The sequence below is a fragment of the Nestor notabilis genome, unplaced genomic scaffold (genome assembly GCF_000696875.1).
Source record: "Nestor notabilis isolate BGI_N333 unplaced genomic scaffold, ASM69687v1 scaffold6039, whole genome shotgun sequence".
Taxonomy (NCBI): Eukaryota; Metazoa; Chordata; class Aves; order Psittaciformes; family Psittacidae; genus Nestor; species Nestor notabilis.
This window is the reverse complement of record NW_009942422.1, coordinates 55,726-73,690: the sequence shown is the minus strand read 5'-3', so window position 1 is coordinate 73,690 and position 17,965 is coordinate 55,726. Positions and strand designations below refer to the sequence as shown.

The 17,965-nt window shown below is 35.9% G+C and overlaps 1 protein-coding gene across 1 annotated transcript in view; it reads left to right on the top strand.

Moving 5' to 3' along the window:
- The window catches only part of LRRC2 (leucine rich repeat containing 2), a 53,412-nt gene extending 35,826 nt beyond the window's left edge, over window positions 1-17,586 (top strand). The window contains exons 5-8 of the mRNA XM_010021405.1: window positions 11,818-11,963; window positions 14,151-14,306; window positions 16,150-16,286; window positions 17,537-17,586. Coding sequence (XP_010019707.1) covers window positions 11,818-11,963; window positions 14,151-14,306; window positions 16,150-16,286; window positions 17,537-17,586 — 489 coding nt within the window. The remainder of the gene's footprint in view (window positions 1-11,817; window positions 11,964-14,150; window positions 14,307-16,149; window positions 16,287-17,536) is intronic.
- The last annotated feature ends 379 nt before the right edge of the window (window positions 17,587-17,965 follow it).

Here is a 17,965-nt window from a genome sequence, read left to right as displayed (position 1 = left end):
TCCCTGTTTTCAGAGGCCACTTCTAACACTCTGTAAATTATCTCACTGAATCTTAAAATGAGATAATCTGATGCTCCGTTAAAAAAATTGAAGGTGTGTGCTATCATCTTTTACTTGCACAAGGCTTAGGATTTCATACTATTACATACTATGTCTAAGGAAAAACAAGCTGGTTCAATGTCTACTTCCCAATTTAAAAATTAAGAATGCCTTTGGACAGGAGTGGAAATATGAACTGAAATCAAATGTAAATGTTAGAAAAGGCAACCTTGAGTGTTTCCAGGGATGGGGCATCTACTACCTCTCTGGGAAACCTGTTCCAGTGTTTCACCCTCCTCATCATAAAAATTTTCTTCCTTATACCTAGTTTGAATCTGTTCTTTTTTAGCTTAGGACCATCACCCCTTGTCCTGTCGCTACTGAACCTACTAAAAAGTCTGTCCCCAGCTCCCTTTAAGTACTAAAAGGTCACAATAAGATCTTTCTGGAGCCTTCTTTTCTCCAGGCTAAACAACTGCAACTGTCTCAGCCTCTCCCTCTTCATAGGTGAGGTTTTCCATCCCTCTGGTCATTTTTGGTGGCCCTTTTTTGGACCTACTCAACCAGGTCCATTTATTTCCTGAGCTGAATGCAGTACTGCAGGTGGGGTCTCATCAGAGCAGAGCAGAGGGGCAGAATCACCTCCCTCAACCTGCTGGTCACAATTCTTTTGATGCAGCCCAGGATACAGTCGGCTTTTTGGGCTGCAAGTGCACGCTGGTGGCTCATGTTCAGTAATCCAAAGTCCTTCTCCTCAGGGCTCCTCTCAGTCCTTCATCCCTCAGTCTGCATTGTTCTCAGACTAAAGCCAAAACACAGCTCTGCAACAGCTACTAGGAAGAAAATTAACTCTATCCCAGCTGAAACCAGGACAATGCATTTTGGGCAGCTTTTGCGTGTAAACCTAACTATGCCTGAACCATATCCTTCAGTACTGTGAACTTCATTAGTGCATGATCAATGCAGCCTAGGCTGCCTCCAATTAGCTCATTTGTGTGACCAACAGGTCCAATAATGCACCCTCTCTGGTAAGGCTGTCTAGAGTTACAGCTATTATAGCTGCTGCTGGTTTTATGCTTTGTTTACCTGAAAAATACAGTTATAATTAGCTGTCTCTTGCACCTTTCAACAATGTTAACATGTGAGACCCTAAAAAAAAAAGCTGACGTGATTAGAGATTCAGTAAACACTAACATTAGTCACCTAAGATTTTCAAATACAGTGGTATCCAGAGCAGACAGAAATAACTTTTTATACATTAATACGATTTCAAAAAATATTTTAAACCTGAGGTTAAACAGATGGAAAGCTTTCGGTCTCTTTTGGACTGGTTCTGTTTCTCTCAGTAGTCTTATTCAACAAAGCAAAACATTTAGCAGGAAGAGCAGAGGTACAAGCCCTGTGTAAGTGTGGGGCGACTTCAGAAAAGTTCCCACTGGGCAGAGAGGAGAATAAATACATAGCACTACAGCATTTGCATATTTTTATATAAAGAAAAATGTCTCTGGTAACTGCACACAATGGATTGATAGTAGTCAAAAGGGAGTCGAAGGTAAAGGGAGAGAAAAACGCATTATTTGTTAGTCCATAAAGTGCAGCTAATGAGAGGTATTATTTATTCTGTAAGAATAAAGTTGGAAAGTCTAACTGAAGTTAATGCATTTGATTTATTACTGAATACATTCCTATCAGTTGTTAACTAATTATATGTAGTTAAATGATTTATCAACTCTTCACAGCTATAAATAACAGAATCTGACTTTTATTTTCATTCATCATCATTGATCAGTGGGAAAGGCATAAAGACAAGGGCCAGCCCTAACACTTGAAAGCAGATATCTTCCTTTTTTTTTGGCTCATATAGGGCTCAGCCAGGTAAGATCTCCGCCCTACTAGTTCTGGGCAAAAGACTATAGAATTATACCGAACATGAAGTGGAAACAATGCTGAGGAAGCAAGGGAATTCAGTGGAGGATATGGCCCAGTCATTCTTGCTTTTTTTATTGAAGTGATGCCAGCTCACAAGCCTTGGCCTCTGTCATGCTTCTGAGCTGCAGGGCAAAGCACAACGAGTTTCACGTAAAGAAATTAATGGCTGGGTAGCTCAGAACAAATATAAAAAAAATCCCCACTTGTTTCTTCTCCTACTGTTTAGACTATCCATCTAATTCACTATTGTAGCTTGTTGTAGAGCTGGTTATTGCTGGTGGAGTTTGGAAGAATTAATAATTTTACAAACAATAAAAACACGAGTTACAAATGTTATGGTAAGGTTAAAATAACTATGCTTTATGATGTAAACACAGCTTTGCAGGATTAAGATTTCCCAGACCTCTCTTCTACTTTGCAAAATTCATGCTGGTATTAGTTCTTCTTCATATCTATTTTTAGTTGACATATGTTTTGTTTGCTTTGCCATCACCTGTGTTACTCTAGCAACATGAGCCAGTTGCTTTCTGGTCTAATGTGAAGTGATACAGTTAATCCTCATCTGCTAAATTCCTTTACCCAAAACTTGAGACTCCATGCATCAGTTTACATGGCCACTGTTGATGCTGGGTGTGTGTGGCCAGTGGTCGCCTCTATCTAGAGTCTGCATGAAGAATGTGTATGACTATGTGACAGAACTTCCTATGACTGTGTCTGGTCATCTGATACATGATTATATGGCTATATGACTGGGGAGAGCATGCACCACTAGCCTGCTGCTGAGGGCTATGACTCCTAGCTTCAATCCTGTCCTGCAGTGTATGCTGGCTGCCAAGCTATCTTGAGGCTGCTACTTTGTCTCATCTTGAAATACAGAGCTCATCAGTTAAAAGTCATCTGACCTGTGTGATAGTGGTATCAGAGAGGTTGTAATGAATTAGAAGATACATGTGTCAGGATCACGTGTAGGCATTCCCATTTCATGATTTGCTGTTCTTTTCTGCCTCTGTTGCTGGTGTTTGGTTTGTTTTCTCTTTGAATGTGCTCCTGTCAGGAGAATGCTGGAGTACATGTTTTTAGAAAAGTGAAGAAATGAGTAAAAAATATAGCGCATCTTATATGCCCAGTAATTCATTACCATAATCAGAGAAAGTCCTGATAGGTGCCTGAGACTTTTCATAATATATATCTGGAGTGTTCCTTATTACTTTAAGATAGGGAAACCTGTGTTATACTTTTGCTGAAGTATTTTTTTACCTCATTGAGTGACTTCTAACTGTGTTTCTATTCCTTTCGCCCATTTGCTTGATGGGGGTATTAATGATATCAAAACTGCTCAGCAGAGATCTCTCAGTATGTGTTTTTACAGCACAGCATCACAGAACTTTATTTGCAGCTCTACGTGCTGTGGTAATAGTGATGTTAGTATTGCAATACACTGCTAAGTTGCAAATCTGCTTTCTAAAGAATTCACCTTTTAGCAGTATTCACCTTTGAAATCTCAATAAGTAAGATGAATACAGTGTTCAGTATTAGTCTGTAGAATATCAGTGAAGTGTTTATACCATATTCTGAGATTGAAAAAATCTGTACTGTGCTTGTTTGGACTATGACATAGACAGAGGTTTTCATTATTTGTGTAAATGCTTACTATTTGTGTAAATTCAAAGCTTCCTTTGAATTCTGCAAAGTTCTTACACTGAAAACCATGTTACTGTTGCAAACCTTATAGATTAATTGTATAGAAGATTCATTTTATTGGGAAGTGCAACACTTTTTGGTTATGTTGATCTTATATTGCGAAGGAAGAATGCACCATGAATTTATCATTTGTTACTCAACTGTCTGAATCTTTACAGTCTTTCCTAATTTTGATTTAGGTCTTTCAGAAGTGCTGCAAAACGACAACAACAACAACAACAAAATAAAGTCTTTGCATTATGTAATGACTGTCACACTTCTGCATCTCATCTACTGTTGTGTTCTTCCTTGAGAAAAACTGAGAAGTATGATGCTTTGTATGTAGATGTGCAATTGTTTTACTTAACAGCAAGTAATTTGGGGGTTAATTATTGTATATCACACTACATATCCAGATATTTATTTGGTTTTTTGACCACTATTGTGTATTGAGTGCAGGAGTTTCACCAAGTTATATGTTGTTATTTTTTTAATCTTTTAATTTTTCCCAGGTTTCAGTCAGTTTAAGAGATGTGTGTAGTTTACTGTTCTTGTATTAGCTTGTATTTCTCCACATTAGATTTTATTTGCAATTGTGAAAATCTCAACACTTTTAGATGCATGCTGTCAATAACAAATGTTATTCCTTCTAAGTATTTGTTCAGTAGGCATAGTTTCCTTTGCTTTATTCATGTTTTTATGTGCTCAAAGCATTACATAGGTACTTGTAAATTGCCATGTTCACAGAAAATATTATCTGGCATTGCACGTTATACACAAGTATGTATTAGTTTTTTGTTGTTTACTATTAAAATATTACTAAGGGGAATATGTATCTCCAGCAGCAATGTGTAGCTAAGCAAAGCTAAGTTGCTGGGACACAATCTGAATGGGACTGGGCAGTAAAACACGTATTTGGGGGTTGCTCATTTTTAAATAGGACTTAGAAGAAAAACCTGTAAAATGTATCTGAGCTTGTACTGTTTCAGTACTGTGCAGTACTTGATTCTAAACAATTTACCTCTGATTAACTATGCTAGGACAGGCCAGATGACTGATTTTGTTAGACAACTTCTCCTTGTTGTTTAAGAGGCACAGAATAAAATTTAGCAATCCAAGAAGCATTATGCACCGAGTCTTCAGTTATATTTGTGCCTACCCCTTGCTGAGGTACTCTGGGTTGATGGAAGAGTTCCTGACATAATTTGGAACAAGAAGCTTGCTGAAATACAGGAGCCTCTCGGCTACACTGGGGACCTAGCCAGATATTTTCTATGCAGACATTTTTTTTTAAAAGACCACTTCAACAGTCATTAATTAGTGTATAAGTTAAAAAAAAGAGAAAAAGAAAGAAGTGAGACTTCAGAGAATTCCAATAAAAAGCAGATGTTCTCATCCATGGGGGAGTACTAAATATGTGGCTGGGTAGTACTACTGGAGGGCTGCAACATGTCCAGTGCCTGTGTCAGATCCATATGAAAGAAATTCTTCCTGTCTTGAAAGCCTAGTTTCATTGCAAGCTTTCTTAAGTAAGTATATGAATAAGTATTCAGTTATATTTTTATGAGCAAACACTTAACAGCAATAACAACAACAGCAATAACAACAACAACAATAATAATAATAATCTAATACCTTAAATTACTTGGGCACACCCAGATTATTTGGACTCAGCCTGGATGGAGTAGTGCAAAATAGCAATGAAACACTAGAAACTACAAGAAGTTATAGCCTCATGCTCTCAATTGCACCACAAAGTTCTTAGAAAGTAGCCAAAGGTACATTGTGCAAATGCCTGTCCACTGTACATAAAACATATGTGCTATTCCTCAGCTTTCTTGTCCAGGTCAGGAAAAGATCTCTCCCATATCCGAGTCTTTTACTAATATTAGATATATCCCCAATATTTACATGTTTCTTTCAAACTAAGACAGAAAGCCTCCCAGAAACATTCATATAATATAGAAAGAAAGAAATCATTTGGGAAGGGATGAACTCAAAATTTTACTTGTTAGGTTTGCCACCATCTGAAAGAAAGTATATAAATCCCATCCTCCACCTCCCCTGCATGTGTCAAACAGCACTATGAGAAAGGAAGTAGAAGGTTGAGAGAAAATTTACTGTAATCCTAACAAGTCACAAGGCTGTGAACTGTAGTGTTCAGTTGTTGACTGTGTTCTCAATTGTAGCCGCAGACTACATGTGTCATGTAAAAGAAAAGTAATTTTGATGATAGACATTTTGCAACAGTTTGCTCAAGTAGGTAAGCTCTAATTCCAGACCAGATATGTCACAGGGTGCAAAACAGAATAATCTCCACTGTCACTTTCCTGATTTGGTATTTTCTTTATGAAACTCCTGTTTCAATAACAGATAAATCCAGTTCCAAGGTGCAGGGTTCAACTGGTTGGTAGCCAATAAGTGGCATTTGTCAAACTGTTCTGGTGTTCAGCACCACAGCAGGCAAGAATCTTGTGTGTTTTAGAGAAGTTACTCTGTGCCAAGGCAAAAAGAATTTCTCCCATTTCTGCTGTAAAGTAAAAAAAGATGGAGATGTTTATTCCTGGTATTATGAGATCACAAATCAGTGACCTTCTGATCTCCACTTCCGAAGTCAGAATTTCTTTTTCTCCTTCATATTCTGTCTTCAATTTACATTTATAAGCAAGCTGATTACTGGCTGACATTCTATGAGTCTTGTTTCCAAGTTTATCAGGCTATATCTGTTCAATCTGGTGTAGAAAGCTGTTGTCACTGCCCAGCACCATAAGGTGAAACGATTTAATCATCAGTCATCAAAATAGTGCTACTGTTATATGTTAGAGCTATAAGACCACATTTTTGGTTTCATTTGAATGTTTTTCTCATGTAATTTCTCTTGTTTATTTTGCTTCTGTCAGTATTGTGCCATTACCTGGTTCTCTTCTACTGATATTATCCCTTCAAATATCCGTGATACCTTTTTCCTTTCAAGTGAACAGTTACCATTTTATCAATGTAACCTAAATCTACTAAGCAGTGTGTTACAGTTCTTTACTTTCACTGTCATATCTTTTTATAATATCTTTTATGACTTGCTACAGAAGAAAATTTCCTTCTCTTTTGGGTGTTTTCCCTTTGCCTCACTCTGGCAAATAGTGATTTACTTTGCGTTTCAAAATGAGCTCAAATGAAAATACTCAGTTTTTAAAATCAGGAGAGTAACTCCACAGGCTACAGTCAGTGTATTGTCACGGCAAAATGTAACTATTATGTATGTTTGAATCATAATAAATATGGCATCATTTGAATAGTACCTCTTCCATCACTGTTGCAGCTCAGAGCAGAAATGAAAAACAGATTTTGGCTTTGTCTCTGTTCTGTTGTGAGAGTTAGCAGTTTTGGTCATCTTGTGCTGAAGGAACAAAATATATGTTAAAAAGGTCCTTTGACATATTTAAAGGATATTTCCTATCCAAACATTCTGTAAAGGTCAGTTAATGCCTTTATGCTACTGACATTGCTGCTGTTTCTTTTCTAATGATTTTAATTAAAACATATGGAGAGTATGCATGCCAAGTGAGCTACTGGATCCATTTAAGTTGATGAGAAACCTCTAACTGACTTCTGGTAGAAACTAGTTTTCCCTTTTAATGTGTGTCCTTAATTTAGAAGTTTTGGAGATTTGAAGATGAGACTACTTTATGCTGGCAAAGTGCAGTAATATATGCAGACTGCATGTAGCTGCAGCAGTAATACTATGAAAATTTAATGTTACTAATCAGCACAAACTTATTTTTTTTGGAGACAGCAGACTTGTTTTGGCCTCAGCCCAGAAAATCATTAATTTGGTACTTAATTTCATGCATACGACTCATCTCTTGGCTTAGAACAACTCCTATACTTAAATCTAAGCACACAGTCCACATTCTTAGGGGTTTCAAATGTATGAAAATCATCCTGCTCTTTCTACTATCTGGTCTTTCAATGACCTATGAATAATGAATACTTGATATTTTTGTGAATACTACATATGCAGCCAGCATTCAAATTCTTTGCAGACATGATGAAAGATTGGTGTATCAAAAAGCCTCCTTTAATGAGAAGTGAAGTATCTTTGTTAACTTTTTATTCTTATATCATCATAGCTATGATTATTCTGTTAGATTTTAAACAGTAGGCATTTAAATGATGGTAATGCTCCACTGATGAAGGGGCTAATGTTAAACTTCCAAGGAAACACTTTGGCATCAGAAAAACAGCACGTACTTGTGGATTAACTCTGCAAAAGATTTAGGATTTTAGCATTGCAAAATCAGAATAATGACATCTGGGTGAATACTGTCTTCCACATATGTTTCTTGGATTTAGCTTATCAAATTATTACCAAAAGAAGTGCTGTTTAAGTTAATGCTTTTTTACTCTTCAGAGGGTTTTGTCACAAAATATGTGAATAAGTACCCTGTTACTAAGGGTTAGAGTTGACTGTTAAATACCTTGGTGTCCTCAAGTTTAAAAGTCCAGTTTGGAAGTCTGATGATTGACTGGGCTACAAATATACAAGTATATCTTCATGAAAGATACCTTCTGCCCCTAAAGATGCTCTTATACTATTTCTTTAACTGGTGCTTTACTCCAGGAATGTCAATGAGGTTATAGAATAGGTTATACTTACAACTTGGTAAGACAAAAGCTGGGGATTTGGTTTGAATGCACCAAATCTAAGTGGGCAACTGTGTAGTTTGCACTTAGGGTGCTCCTTTGTCATATATACTGTAATGTGTTTTCAGCAAGCTAATGACATGCTGAGTGTCACTCTATTTGTTTTGGGAGACAACATATATGATAACCTCATCCTACTGAAGTGGTACAAATTTTCTTTGAATTCACTGAGTCTGGAATTTATGGGTGTAAGCATGTTTGTAATAAATTGATAGATATTTCCAAGTTAAGCTTTTGTATGACTTGTCATACATTGATTTTGACGGGATGCTGTTTCTGTCACAGAATGTAATTGAAAAATACAGTATTTTTGTTGTAAGGATTGATGTGACTTTACACCTTTTCATTTGTTGGTGTTAAGTATTAGGCAACACATGATAAACTTGCATGCAACCTTATCAGTAAATCCCTTTCATGGCAAAAAGCAGAAGAGAAATAAAAACACATCCATAAATCTAAACGTGTTCAGCTCAGGACAAGGTGTCCTTTTCTTTCAACTGAAGGTTTAGCTGTCAGAGGGAAAGGGAAGCAGTGGAGTTCTACAATGTTATCTGGATTATTTCTATGAACAAAATTATTAAGATAAGTAAAATGAGTCAATTTGTCAAATAAAAATGACAATAGTGATTAAACATAAGAACCAAAATAAGTGGGTTCGGGTAGCCACACTATTAAATATAGCTATTTTTTAAAATGGCACTTCCGTAAAGTCTATATACTGGTTGATTCAAAGTCACATAATAGAAAAAAATAGCAAAAATCAACATCAAACAAAAATAAATTATAATGTAAAAATGACAAGGCAGCCATCTTTGTTTGAAAATCAAATGTTATAAAAGGTGCAAAAATACATCAGTCCTTCAAGAAGAAACAAAATACACAGGATTTTCTTTAGAAAATATAACACATAGCTGCCGTATTTTCCAATGCATTGTATATCATAGGTGTTTGTTGTTGGCGAATCAGAGGCAGATTAAATAAAAACTCCATCAGGTTTCAACGTACTATATAAAACGGATAGGTTTTGTTAAATATTACTCTAAAAGAAAAATACTATGGGCTTGCAGCTTATACAGTATAATCATGGCTCCATATATCTGCAGCATGCCGAACCAAACTTTATAACAAAGAAGGAGTCCATGGCATTGTATTTTGTTGTTACATTTTTAGAGGAGTACAAACTCTTGGAAAATTTAGGTTTCTACCTAATCAAGTATTAAACCAATCTGGTTTTAATATTAGATGAAAAATGTCAGGAAAATCTCTGTTTATTAAAATAATACTGCTATATTAATGTTACTTTTAATCTTTAATGTAATAAAGCACTTTCAGGAAAACATATAAAAGTAGCTTCTGCTGTTGAAGAAATATCATTTTACCACCTAGTGTTAATGTTACCACATAGTTTGAGCATGACAGGGGTGGCATGTGAAAGCAATGTGTTTAGGAATCTATGTGAACAGTGATGTGAGCTGATTTTAAAGTAATCTGCCACTTTGTGTTTAGAGACTGTGGCTTTCCTTCTCTTGGAATGGTTTAAGAACACTTTGGGTGGAATTTAAGTCCATGGGACATTGTTTTGATTCTGTGCCTGTTAAATTCCTTCTGTGAATACAAAATTGTTCTGAGTGCAGAGAAACCTGAAATATCTGCTTGGGATTTGGAATTGTGACAAAATTTGAAACCACAAAGTAAACGCAGTGTAAAGATAGTGACAATTATTTTCTTCATTCCCTCATTGTTGCAATCTGGAAGAGTCACTCTGTTTTCTTGTTTAAATGGAGGTTCTGTTTTGTTGGAAAAAAGATTCAGTCTCTGGAAAATTTACAGTGTAAGTGCTCATTGATAGTAGTCAATCCTCAAAATAACAGAAGAGTTTCAAAGTGAGAAGTGTCAAGATAAAACGTGTGCTTGCCTGCTCTGAATCAGGAGGGAAGCATTTCCATGGTAATGCCTCACCAAGGCTGTTCTAGTGCAGTGATGGGCAGATTTTGAAATTATATCTTTGACTTGAGAAACACCGAACCTCTACTATATTTTGAAAGGTAAACTTAATTGCGTAGTCATTTGTGATATGATAACTTTAGTACATCTCCCTGAAAAGATTTCCCCAAATTTTAAGATTGTGCAGCAATATGAGGTTGTATCTAGAAAAAACAAAACAAAAAACAAACCAAAAAAACCCCAACCAAACAAAAAACCTCACAGTCCACAAACAAACAAAAAAAACCAACCCACTGCCAAAAAATCCCAAACCAAACTGGCTCTGACACAGCACCACGCTGTGAATATAAACATCTTAAATGGCAGAAATAAAATTAAGATGAAAGCCTGTCAGTACTGCAGGAAGTATTTTGGCCATAAAATAGAACAGAACATAAGTAGATTTTTACTAAATAATAATAGTAAGAAAATCCCTCTCAAGGATTCAGAATGTATTTTATTACTTTCTACTTCTTTCATTCTTATGCTGTTGCTTGTGTTTTACTGACTTTGGAAGTGGAAAATACATTTGATTTGGGGTAGTTGGTTGCTAATTATTTTCTACACTCTAAGAAACCTTCAGGCAAAGACTAATGAAATTCTTTTGCTGCTTTCTCTTTTATATCAGGATCTATAGAGCTAGATTGGGATAGTGACATGATTAGAAGCTCAGCGACACAATTTCCATTCTAAAGTACTTTTTTCACTACCATTTATACTCCTTCGACATTCACTTTAGCTATATGAATGTTTTTATGAACACTGATAATACGAATAACCGATTCACTACAGAGAGATTTATTTAACACATTTATTTCTTTAACAGGTATATTTTACATTTGTAATTAGCCTTCATTGTACTAAAGATTTATTACTTAAAAATGTAATTCCTTTGAAAAGTATAAAATAAAAAGCTCTAATGCACCTTATTTAGTTTGCAGTATGGAAGATGCACTTTTAAAGATCTTCTTTGAAAAATATTTGACCAAATTTTCTGTTTGCTTAAATTGGCAGTTTCATTTTCTGTGGGTCTCCTAGCAATAAATTCTCAGTGCACAACAGAGTTATAGCAAAGGGAATTATGTGGGTTTGGTGAGAGTTATAAAATCTTTGATTTTGAGAATGATAACCTTGCATTTAACAGTAATCAAAACTGCATTTTGTCACTTCAGAGCTTATTTCATATGTAACCTAGGAAAGAACCAAGTCATTATTTAGATCCAGCCTTGGTGTCATCTGAAATTTCATTTGATACCATGATTGTGTTAGAAAGGTGATGAACATTTTGTGAAATAGTTACTTATGAAATGTTTTTTTTTTGTATAAAATGATGACTAAGAGATAAGACTGGCAAAACGTTAAGTAAAAAAAATAATGCAATTCTTATTTTTCCAGTGCTTTGAGAAAAATATGAATGTTTGATGAATTAAATGTCTTCTTGTATTTTGCAAAATGTAACTAAAATAAAGTGCCACTTCCTTCTAGCTAAGTAACCTGAAACAAGTCACCGTTGTGGATGTGTCAGCAAACAAGTTCCATTCTATTCCAATTTGTGTACTTCGGATGTCTAATTTGCAGTGGTTGGATATTAGCAGCAACAACCTGAAAGACCTCCCAGAAGACATAGACAGGTAGGTTATGTTTTAATTTATTGGCAGGCTTGTGAACTATAAAGCAAATCTAGAAAGTAACAAGCTTTCAAGGGACACCATTAATGAAAAATCACATGAGAAAGTCTGGTTTGGAAATGCATCGTATAGTATGGTAAAGCATGTAAGCTTTACCATTGTTACTGATGGAATAGGTCAGATAGATAATGGAAACTGCATTTTCTAGCTTATTGATGGCAGATTGTGCAGTCAGTGCATTTCCTTTTCAGTTAACTGGTTAGATTTTCTGCTGCATTCATGGCAATTTGTCATTATATCCAGGCATTGTTCTTTAGGAAGTTCATGGGGCATACTCTGTCTCAGTTTCAGCAAAAGGGTCTCACCATATGGAGTTGGCAGCAGTATCACTCTGGAGGGTAGATGGGGTGGAGCAAAAGATGAACTAAAGCATATTTACTGAAAGAACTGATAAACTTTGGCAGTAAAGCAGAAAAATAATAATAAGATTAAAAAACCCACTGACAATCTTTCCTTCTTACTCTGAAGTGTAAATGCATGTGCACACATATACTTATGTTCTCAAGTTAGAGATCCACTAGAAATAGTTTTAAAAAAATCATGTCGATCCCTTTAATGGGACTCACTAGTCTGAGAAAGCACTTATTCCTGGGCCTATTTATTCATTCTAGAGTCCTGTTGTAATTTGGTTTACAGAATTTTACATAACCATATGTAAAGAAACCAAAAATTAACTGAAGTTTATATCTAAAAAAATATGGGTTATTTGTTGATCTGGGAATAGAGATCCTTGAGGCAGAGGAAACTTCACATAAAACTTATTCAACCTTAACTTTTGCAAACCCCTTGTTGCTGGTAAAAAAGATCTTTCTGGGCCATTGTGTAATCACAGATTTCTCTGACAGCAGGAGCTGAAGTCTTCTTTGGTATTAGTAACTCAGAAGCTCTAGCCACAACAGTATACACCTGCCATTTTTTTTCCACATCTGAACAGATATTTGATTAATTTCAAAGAGTTTCTAAGAAGATTTTTTTTTTAATGGAAGGATACCCACTAAATTTAAGGGTTGTTTCCCCCCTGTAATCTCTGTATATTCCTCTGTCTCCAAAATGCTCCTTTTCTACATTTCATCTTCTCTGTTTTGTATAAAGTTGACAGACTTGGTACTAAAGCATCATAATCAGATACCATGAAATAAGGTTTTCTTCATTTGACTTTGGGCTTTGAATTTTAAGTTCTCTAGTGCTCATGTGCATTCCGAAGACTGTAAAAAGTCAGGATATTCCCCTCCTCACCTCCTCAGTAAAGTGATACTCTTATTCAGAATCAGGATTTCAATGCCTGCAGTGTCAAAGAACTTTGATGAACTACAATGAAGTCTGTGATTAAAACAGAGGAGTTAGCAGTAAACTGAAGCTTTACTTAGTATCTTTCCCTGAATTCAAACAAACTATATAGGCCTGCCAAGCAACAGCTTGCCATGATGTTTAAGGAGTGGGCCCTTCCTGTCAAATCAGACTAACTTGTTTCATCAGTTTGCTATGCTTTTTGTCTTCTATCTCCTCCAAGAAATAAATGCTCAGTCACATATTACTATTGTATTAGGAAAAGAACTAGGGTAAGTAAATGAAAACAAGCCAAATGCCTTCCTTCACAAAACATTGTCATTAAATTGATTTTAGTGGGGAAACTTGCAAGAGCCATATGACCAGGAGCTGGTCTTTCTGTTGCTCCCCACAGTACTAATTACTAGCGGAAAACAATTGATGGGAATATACTGCCTAGCACAGACGTATCTAGTTCCTAGAATCTGGCATATGGGCAAAGGTGTGAGCTGATGACTCATATTTTTCATTAGTTTCAGGGTATACATAGTAAGCCTTTATATCATATTCTGTCAATATCTGTATGGAAGCAAGGTAATTTTTGTAATCTTTTATTTTGGGCATACTTCTGAGTACTTGTCAGAGGTATACTATTAATATCTATAATGTTGAACCATGACTGGAAATTTCCATTAAAGTTAGTTGCTGACAATTTGTGAAAGTGTGGTATAAGTAATTTTTGAGAAGCCAAAGACAGTGTATGTCCTTGTTTTGCACACGATTAATTCTATGTTACTATCTTGAATAGATATTCCTGTATGAAATAAATATTTTAAGTTATCTTCATCTTTCACATTTTTACAGGTTAGATCAACTTCAGACACTTCTCCTACAGAAAAACAAGTTGACTTATCTTCCACGAGCTCTCGTCAATATGCCAAAGCTCAGTTTGTTAGTTGTCAGTGGTGATGACCTGGTTGAGATACCCACAGCTGTCTGCGAGTCAACCACAGGTTTAAAGTAAGTAGAACAGAGAAAGTATGTTCTTAAGAACATAAGGTAGGTGCACCGAGCAGAAATACTTTCACAAGCATCAGTTTCTACCATACCCGGTGGTCAGACTTGGACTCAATTTATATCAGAGCCATTAAGGAGGCACTAGAAAGCTTGGAAAATACAGAGGAACAGCAACTTTCTGATTTTCATCTGCCACTTCCGACACTGTGCATCTGTATGCCTAAACTGCTGTTCGTGTGTATACATGGTTGTAGTATCTCTAACTCTGGAGTCCCATAGTCATGCCCCAGAGCAGGACCAGGAGTCTGGCAGTTAGCTGTTGCTCAGGGCTATCAAAAGTATGCTGCTGGGAGTGAGAGACACGACTAGTTAAAAGTCTAAATAGTGTCATGTGAGTTTAGTAGTTCATATATTCTTTGTTGTGAAGCAGCAGTTCGTTGCTGCATTCAGGATAAGACTAAAAGGCCTTTTAGTTTACAGTTACAATGATCTTGCATTTCTACAGGCAATCTTCAGGCTTTTGATTATGAAACCATTTGAGACTCCATTCTGAGTCTGACTGGGATGGAGTTAACTTTCCCCACAGCAATCCTCATACTGCTGTATTTGTATTTGTAGCTAGAATGGTGGTGATAACACACCAAGGTATTTTGTTACTCTTGAGCTGTGCTCCCAGATCAAGGCTGTCTCTCCAACCCCCCCTCACAAAGGCCAGTGGGCTGAGGATGAGGAAGAGGTTAGGAGGGGACACAGCTGAGACAGCTGACTCAAACTGACCAAAGGGATATATCATACTGTATGGTGTTGTGCTCAGCAATAAAATCAAGAGAAGAGAAAGCTTTGGAAGGCAAATACCTTAATAAGGTTATTATACACTACAACCCATACTGAGTGACTGCTTTCCAGGAAGGGGCTGGACATTGCCTGTTGAGAAGTAGAGAATGTAAAGCACAATTTTCTTTTTTTTTTTTTTTTAATTTTTTTATTTTGCTCTGCTTTTCTTCTGTGCATGGCTTTTGTTTTCCTCTATTAAGCTGTCTTTATCTCTGCTTGTAACTTCATCTTATATTCTACCCCTTTCCTGCTGTGGAGAAGGAATGAGAGGGCTGCTTGGTGGGAACCTGGCAGCCCAGATCAACAGACCACAGACTCACAGGAATTCATGAGATTTTAAAAAGCTGTACGATTTGTTGGACCATTTGTTCTTTTGAAAGTAACATTTCTTGGATTTTTTTACTTCTTGAGTGAGAAAATCTTCACAGATTTTCAGAATGTCACAGACTTAATTTGCACATTATTTTAGATGTTTATGTCACCATTTAGTTTCTCACTTGCAATGTGTAACTTTAGGAAGTTTGCAAATATGACATAATGTGTATCCAGTCATGCGTTGTAGAAGAGAATTAACATAACAACTACCAAAAAATGGAGATACATATTATCAGCTAAGTAATACTGGCAAAATTCCAGATTACTAGGCAATTATTAGGAAGGAGTTCATACTGCTCATTAGAAGTTGTGAAATTACTGTGTAGTCTGTCATAAGTTTAATAATGAAGAAACATACTTCTTAATGCAAAGAATGATTTATGTAGATATGCAAAAAAAAAAAAAAAGAGAAAAATCTCACAAATTTTGTATGGAAAGTGGAGTATAGAGAATGTGCTATTTGAAATTTTTACTTCTAAGAATAGAGGGATCCTAATAATTCCACAATACAATAACTGAGCAAATGTTCGTTACTTTTCCCTTTCTGGGTGTAGCAGCAACTTCTAAAATATCATTATTGTAGGCCAGTGGTGCTCAGAAGCATGTTGCATATATTCTTTTGTTAATCTCTCTCTAGATTTGTAAGTCTCAAGGACAGTCCAGTTGAAACTATTGTATGCAAAGACACTGAAGAAATTGTAGAAAGTGAACGTGAACGGGAGCAATTTGAGAAAGAGTTTATGAAAGCATACATTGAAGACCTTAAGGAAAGGGGTATGTGTTAACTTGCAGTGAACTTCCTGCTATCTTGGGTATAAATGCAGAAATACAATTGGAACATTAACTTTTAAGAGAACAAGCAGTATACCCTTAAACTGTAATTTTCTGTTATGGTTAATAGGACTAAAAGTGTGTCTTGTTAAAAGTTTGGGTCCTGACTAAAACACTTGATATTGAACAAATGTATACAAAATTAATCGTGTGTTTATATATGCATTAATTCAATGACTATATATGCAATGTTATCCTCATTCTCCAGATTTACTTACCTCTCTGGGGATTATCATTAGTGACTGAATTCCTGCAGAAGTGCTTCTCCTCCTCAAAAAGAAATGCAGTGTCTATATGAAATACTCTTTATATTGATAGAACATTCTTTACTAGTGTGTCTGTATAGAATGTACTAATTGTTTAACCATGTTCTTATTGCACACCACCTGAAAATCTACATATTACTTTGTTTTGCTGTTCTGTTTTAGACTTACTGTAATTAAATAACTGGAAATCTCTTTTTTTTAATTTAGTAAAACATGTTAGGAAACAAAGGGAAAATTTTCTATGAGCCAAAATACCATATAGGCTCTGTTTAAATCTCTTTGAGAGTTTGTGTGTAGAAATGAATTTTTGTGGAATGAATCGTATTTTCATTCTTTGCATTTCATTAATTTGCATGTAGGTGGTCTGTAGAGGGGTCTTACAAGACCTGGTAAAAGAGAAATATAAAGGAAGGCCACAGAATGTGGCTGCAGAATACTTTTCATGTTCTGATACTGGACTTCCGTTCTTTAATGTCCATAAGCTGCACACTGGAGTATGCAAGCTGCCTACTTCTAAAACGGCAGCAAAAATTCCTGAAACCTGCATTTGATCTTGTAAAGCGTAGGCCAGCTTTATACTCATTCGGGGTAAAGCAGATCAGGGATATGCTTTTCTGCCTTCCTAGACAAAGCTTATCTCCATGCTTTTTATGATGAGGTTGGATCACAAATCACTCTTGGATTTCCTGCTTCTGAACTTTTGTGCTACAGATTATGCCAGTACCTGCTTTTGAAAAGTAGACTGGAGAAGGAGTAGTTTCTGTATAATATGAGCTAGCAGAATTTCTAAAAGATAGCACAAGGATCACTTGTAGAGTACCTTTGAAATAAAACCAAACCTAGCTGTTTCTAGCTAAAGAATCCATTTATTTGTGCTGGATTACGTAGCTAAAGTCTGAGCTGTATTTCTTTTTTCTCTTTTCACAGATTCTGCTCCTTCCTACACTACAAAAGTATTACTCAGTCTTCAGCTCTGAAGATCAGAAATCTAAATCACTAGTGAATATCAGAATAACTCTATTATTATCCATCTTAATAGAAAACGCTGGAAACCACAGATGGCCATAAGCACTTCAAAATCACATGATTTTTTTAACTTCTTACTGTAGTTGCTCCCACTAACTACAGATAAAACAAAGAATATTAGAGCCTTTGTAAGATGCTGTTTCATCTTTTAAATCAACAAATTTATTTTCAAGTCCACAGCAGCAGCCACTAACTTACGTGTAGACCTGCTGAAAGTAAATATTCACTGTAATAACATATACATGGGCAAAGATACCCTCAGGATGAAGATACTGAATGCTGTAGTTAAAGCAGTGGAACATGAATCACCATCTTAAAAAGAGATTTTAT